Source organism: Eleginops maclovinus, chromosome 9, assembly GCF_036324505.1.
Source record: "Eleginops maclovinus isolate JMC-PN-2008 ecotype Puerto Natales chromosome 9, JC_Emac_rtc_rv5, whole genome shotgun sequence".
Lineage (NCBI taxonomy): Eukaryota > Metazoa > Chordata > Actinopteri > Perciformes > Eleginopidae > Eleginops > Eleginops maclovinus.
The window spans coordinates 9,304,891-9,311,569 of record NC_086357.1 but is presented as its reverse complement, the minus strand read 5'-3'; the positions used below and the strand labels follow the sequence as shown (position 1 = coordinate 9,311,569).

The window sequence follows — 6,679 nt, the reverse complement described above, 5'->3', positions numbered from 1 at the left end:
TGTAATAAATGAACCATTATCAAATTTACATCCGGGTTTTTTTAACAGATCAAAGGTCCTATGAGTAGAAAACAAAACGCTTGTCCAGTTTGATCTCTTATTAGTGCAGTATAGGTTTGCCTTCAACATTACACATGTTCAGTAGGAGGAGGATACCATAGACGATTTGCATGCTGTAACATACAAACATTTGTATTAAGACATTTCGAAGAATCCAAGCAACAAAAGCTTTAAAAAGGAGAAAAACGTAAAATAACAGTTAACTGTTTTTTTCTCTACACATTATGTACAGGTGGAAATAAATACAGTCTAAAATCTGGCTCAGTTCATCTCTTTTTGTCGTTTTTCTTTTCATTTTAAAACAATAGAAAAGTTGATTGAAAATAGCAGTTGAAGACGCATCCATGTTTTTTTCTAGCAGTTAGCAGATTGTTTTTGCATATTTGTCCGCAGTCATTGCACTTTTCCGGGGGAAAAGTGGCTTTTTGCATACCCAGGCCTTATTGATGGCAGAGGAGGAGGGAGGAGGAGGAGGAGGAGGAGGAGAAGCGTACCATGGGCCATGCTTTCCATTCATGTGGATGGATTCTGGGAGATGACTGGAGGTTACCATACATGTCCTGCATGCAGGGTTGCATTACGGGATGGGAAACTATAGACTTGCAATATTGAAATGTCTCTTCTCCGTCTCACTTTCACAAAAACAGTCTGTTGAGCTTTCGGAGCCAAAAGACAGGCGGTGTATTGCTTTTTCTGCTTCTACTTTAGTCCAATGTCTTTTTAAAAAACACTCTTCCCCTCACTTTTAAGACAACATCGTTACTCTCTGAATTAAGACAGTCATTTTAAATGTCACAATGGTTCAATAAGACCAGGTTTTGTTGCACCAGAGGAAAAAATGTCTAAAGGCTAAGTGATCCCATGTGCCCAGCTGACCGGTTGCAGCGAGCTTACAGAAGTTCAGCCAAAACATCTTTAAGACTCAAAAATGCACACAAGGATTACTTTGTGCACATCTAATGCGTATTTGTTTACTTGTGTTTTTCGAGGGAATAACTGTAAACAAAATACAAACGCAGAAAAATATAAATAAAGGTAATTTATAAGTGGGGTGATCAGTCTTCGTTTCTTACATGAAGAACTCGGTGTTGGCCTGTTTCCCGGACGGATCTCTATTGTTACTGGGTCCACCTGCAGAGTAGGTCCGGCTGGCCAGCTTCTCGTACTTCTCCTTGTAAAGATCCCTCTCCTTGGCAAGGCGCACCACGTCTTGCTTCAGCTGCTCCACCTGGCTCTGCAGCGTGCACTTCTCGCTCTCCAGCATGTGCCTCTGCTGGACGCGCTTGAAGCGGCAGGACTGCGCGTAGCCCCGGTTCTTCAGGGTGCGCCTCTTCTGCTTCAGGCGGATCACCTCCTCCTTGCTGAAGCCCCGCAGCTGCCGGTTGAGCTCCCGCACAGTCATGCTGACCAGCTGCTCGTCAGAGAAGCGGTCCTCCAGGCGTGCGTGATGGCCGTGGTGGTGGTGATGGTGGTGGTGATGGCCCTGGTGATGGTGACCTACCGAGGCCGTGGACAGGTCCTCCCCGACGTACTGCTGCCCGCGGAAGCCCTCGTAGGGTTGGTGGTGGTGGTGATGGTGGTGCGCGTTGCCGATGAGGGCCTCCACCGCGTCCTCCGGGGTCAGGTTGAGTGCCTCGGGGTTGATGTGGTGCTGGTAGCTGGGGATCCAGTACAGGTCCTCCAGCTGGGGCTTGCCCGCGTTGCTATGATTGTTGTTGCCACTGCTGTTGTTGCTGCTGCCGCTGCTGCTGTTGACCCCACTGGTGAGGCTCTGGTTGGGCTGCGCTCCCGGGCTCGGAGCGCAGAAGCTCGGCGAGGAAGGCACGGAGGAGCACGGTGTGCTGATCGGGGTGGAGGACAGAGAGCCGGACGGGAGGCGGTGGCAATAGCGGTCGGCCTCCGGCGGCTCCTTCTTTACCTCAAACTTCATAAGGTCAAAGTCATTGACATACTCGATGGCCAAAGGGCTGTTAGGCAGCTCTGCGCTCATGGCGAGGTCGGTAGCCATGTCAGTCCATGCGACGACTCCTGCCCTCACAGCCAAACCGACGGCGGGTAGCCCTCCCGGATACAAATCGCGAGGAGGAATAACAGCCTGTATGATGTATATATAGAAACGCGCACACGCTCGGTGCACAGAGTTGCTGCTGCAGGGCCGGTGGGTGGGTGGGTGGGTGGAGGAACTTATTAAGGCTGCTCGTCCCTAAGACAACTTCTATATATAGTGGCGTGAATATACGTATGCATGTAAATGAACTTGTACACCTGCCAGTTCGCCTCCGCTCGCTGCTCTTGTTGACAACTTATCCCAGGTCAAATGCGCGCTTTAATACCAGGAGCCCCCGGGGCGGCTGAAACTGGAGCCTAGTGTATTTGGGAACACCAACCTGTGTTGTCCTCGCTTCACCTCTGCAGCCCACTTGCCTCCCGGTGATTTACTGTCCTCGTTGCTGCTCGATCAGGTGACAAGAGAAGACTTCTTCGTCTTCTCCTGCTGTTGGGGTGTGTTATAAATATTTTCAAAGCATCCTCCTTCGCCCACCGCTGTTAAAAAACGTGTATAATGAAGTCGCAGGGGGAAGTCACTGCAGCATGGGCCGGATTAAAAGTTTCTCACACTCAGATCTGCGCAGGACAGGTGCTGCAGGCGTGCGTAAAAGTTGTGCCAAAAAAAGTCCAAGGAATACAAAATGCAATGCCACGTGCACTCAAAGTTAATATGCATGTACGATTAAGCAGAAGTTGCAGGCATGTGCCCCCTCTCTGAAGTACAGGATAATCTGATCCGGTTTGTTGTGTTCAGTCCAGAAATGTTTTTTTCAAGACAGCTTCGGTCCCCACGGTGCTGTCCGTCCTTACAGGGATGCGCTGTTGACCTTACGTGTTGACTGTGTGTAATATTATGCAAGAGGTGATAAATTCCAGTAGGTTTTCTCTCTCTCAACTTGTTTTCTAAGACCGTCGCGGTGCAACCAGCAATGTCACTGAGGCGCTGGAAGGCACTCTCTGTTCTTATAGAGAGAGCGTGGCCCGCGACCCTCCCACACAGGGGTGGGACGGGCCAATGGGAGGAGATCATAGCAGCACGTTTGCATTCTCCTATAGCAGAAGACTTCACCGGCGAGCAGAGCCGAGGAGAGCCGAGGTGAGCCGGGCGCGCAGGGAGAACAGGTGCAGCAGCAGATCCCCCCCTCTAGTGACCGAGCGCAGGCTACTGCACGGAGCGCGGTGGAGTAAGATGAGAGCCCCGGGAGTTTCTAATAGAAAAATGTTTACCTGGAACTCAGTTTTCACAGTTTGTAATCGTTGTGTCAGTTATGTATCTGTCAACATGCGTGTGGATTTCACAAGGAATCAAAAATGACGTTAATGTGATCAATTCATAGTATTTATGAATGCATTAATTAATAAAGTATAGGGACTTGATTGCATCTAGTCTTACGAGTTTCTATCACTATTTTATGTAACATGAAACCATTTAATCTTTTTAAAATTCTGTATTTGAAATATTTTAATCACACCAATATTCATATGTGTTAGAAACTTTAATGTTTACTCCTAATAAAGTATTATACGAAGTGTACGTTTATGAAATGTTTAAATGAAAGGGAAGATAAATACTTTTTTTGACCCCTGAAAAAGATACCCTGGAGGTTCAATTAAATAATGAGCAAGTGAATTGGATAAACATGCTGACACATCAAATAAATATGCCTGATAGCTTTCAATGTCTTAATACACTTTGAAAATAACTCATGTGTTGAAGGATAAAGCCATGTGCAGCAAATGCGATTCCAAATAAATCCAAATACATGTTTTTAAACTCTTTGAACAATATCTATAACTACAATATTGAACCGTTTAAGAAAGGCAAAAAGGTAAAACACACTCTCTCTTATAAGCTTTATTAAAAACAGCTTAATGTATCTGCTTTACTCATTTAGGTCTCTGAAAGGACGCTTCTGACACCACAAACTACCAAATCAATCCATATGGATCGATTTAAGGCCGCACGCTCCTCTGCCAAAAAATCAATCCGCATTTCCGCGAGGCCTCGCGGTGGCTGCGCGCGGGTTAAGTATGATTGGATAGTCCTGGCGGTGGTCGACAGCGTTTTCATTCGCAATTAACCACAAATTGCATCCCGTCTCATCTCCGCGGATCGACGGATAATTAAGCTCATCCGCGTACGTCTCAATTCTGGACACATGCTTCCTTTATCCCGAAACTAGAGACAGAGAGGTTTCTGGGAACAGGAAGTGTATGGTATCCTGGGACTTAAACCCGGCACCGCTGTACCTGACGCGTTTAGCCTTTTCAGCAGCATTCGCCCTCAAGAGTCCCATCAACCAACTAACAAGTGAGTGATATATCTGCGGAATATAGTGCCTTATCTGCGGGAAGAAGAAGAAGAAGAAGAAGAAGAAGAAGAAGAAGAAAAAAAAAACAGGTGGCAGTAAGTTTAACTTGGTTTAACAGGAAAACCTTGCACAACTGCTGAGCTTAACTTCCAGTCCGAAATGGCCATGAAATACACCCCTTGCCCCCCTTACTCAAATCTGCTGGCGAGGATGAAAAGAAGAGTATGGGGATGGGAATCATATCAAGGTATTTTAAGTTTAGGTGCGCTAAGTCATTAGAAGAGGTTTTTTCTTTATCAAATAAGCAGGAGCTGGCCATCAAACGCCAAGCTAAGCACTCTGCATTGAAATGGCACCTTTAAGATGATCTGCTTTCGTCCATTCATTGTCAGGGGAAGGGGAGTGTCTGCGGCCGAGGGCTTGAGACATAAATTTTGAAGTCAGGGTTTTCATTGTGCCTTTGCATATTGGGACTTCGCTGCAAGTGCAGTTCTACCGATTTAAGCAAAATGGACATCAGCAAGGTGGAGGATCGACGTTGGGCTCTTAGCCGGCCGTGCATCGAGCTTTGAGCCAAAGGTAGCCAGCATCCAGGACCAGAAAAAGGCCAGCTTCAGGAGGTGTTTCAGGGTTATCTGAGGCCCGGGAGGTTTTTGTCACTGGCGTTAAGTCACTAATGCGGCTGTGGAGGAATCAGCTTTAATTGTGCAGGGATGTGACACGCACGCATGCATGTGCACGGACAGGGAAGATAACAGGCAGGCTTACTTTAGAAATCAGGAGTTTCACCACATGTACCAGGCCTCACTTGTATAGAAATCATGTTTGTTCACCAGAGTGATGGGATGTTTTTGATCTCAAAGGAGTGAGAAAACAGAATCTGGTCTGAAAAAAGGGAAATTAGAAACTAAACTTCACTGGTTTGTAGTTGTGGTTATGAAATTGTACTCACAAAAGTTTTAGAAACATGATGACATTCATAGCCAGCTGTGGACAGGCCCAAGTCTTTAATCATACCTAAAAAACTGGCAAACACTGGGTGATATGTAGGTTATGGTAGCTAAAACTTGGAGAACACAGAAGCAGTTTCATTACATTACAAGTCATGAGGAAAACAAAGACAGCGAAATTTGCAGGGGCCCTGAAAAGAGATGATCTTCAGGTGAAATGTTGCTCTAAACTCAAAAGTGCTTTCAAGGCAGTGTGGATATTACACATGATATAAAAGGAATACTTTCCCACAAAAAGACCCTTTGGATATAAGAATCTCATCCCGAGCTATCCTGAATTACTATAGCACTGCTCAATATTGGATAAAGAATCAAAAGACAGACAAAAGCCTTGATGAATTTCAATAACTGGGTAAATATTGGTAAAACTGTATCAACATATCCATTTACAAACCCTCACAGAACCTTTGCCATGTATTCCAAGTCTCTTTTATCTCGTTGTGTGCTCTGTATTTTGCAATGACATGGATTAACACTAAAACCTTACCATTTATTTTAGTTACGCACAGGATGAGTAGTGCATCTGCACAAGCCTTACATCTACAGTAATTGAGGAAAGCAGGGAGCAAATGAGTCAGAAAGAGTGACGGTGGGGTAGTCAGGAGTTCCAGAAACATTGTGCCGGGTCAGTACCGTGCGGGTCAATGTGGGTTAACTAAGCTTTAGACAGAGTTGACAAGATAACTAACACTTTGCTGAAGATGAAGAGAAGAAATGAAAGGGTAACAGTCATACCAATAAATTCCTTCAACACATAATGTCATCTCCTGATGGTCAACACCAACTGAGCCAGACTGGAACCGGATCGGTCCAACTGGGTCACAACGGTTTTCACACCCAGCTCATCAGTATTATCAGCCCATCAATTATGAAGTCGGTCGCCAATGTTAAAAAAAACGAAAGACAGGGAAGAAAATAATCTGACGGTGAGTTCTTATATGCTTCATTAAGGTCAACTAAAACTGAAATGTTAATTATCCATCATTATTTTCAGAAGAATAAACACATAATTATTTTCTGTCCAGAAATCTTTTGGTGGTCAGCTAAAAAGCTGTGACCTTGTGTTATGCGTCAGTATTACAGATGAACAAAAGGATAAACAAGGTTAAAGCTAGCACAATAAAGTTTTGACACGCAATTCATTAAACAAGGTTGTGGGCAAAAGAGCCACGAGGAAAGTTGGTCTGAGATCTATAGTAGATTAAAAAGTGACCAGCCAAAGATGTGTAAAATAAACAAATTAGCACA

The 6,679-nt window shown here is 45.1% G+C and overlaps 1 protein-coding gene across 1 annotated transcript in view; it reads right to left on the bottom strand.

Annotated features, from left to right (window-relative positions):
• Window positions 1-2,160, bottom strand: part of mafaa (MAF bZIP transcription factor Aa) — a 2,934-nt gene extending 774 nt beyond the window's left edge. Inside the window, exon 1 of the mRNA XM_063890744.1 lies at window positions 1-2,160. This exon is cut by the window's left edge and continues 774 nt beyond it. Coding sequence (XP_063746814.1) covers window positions 1,130-2,068 — 939 coding nt within the window. The 5' untranslated portion in view covers window positions 2,069-2,160 and the 3' untranslated portion in view covers window positions 1-1,129.
• Window positions 2,161-6,679: the final 4,519 nt, after the last annotated feature.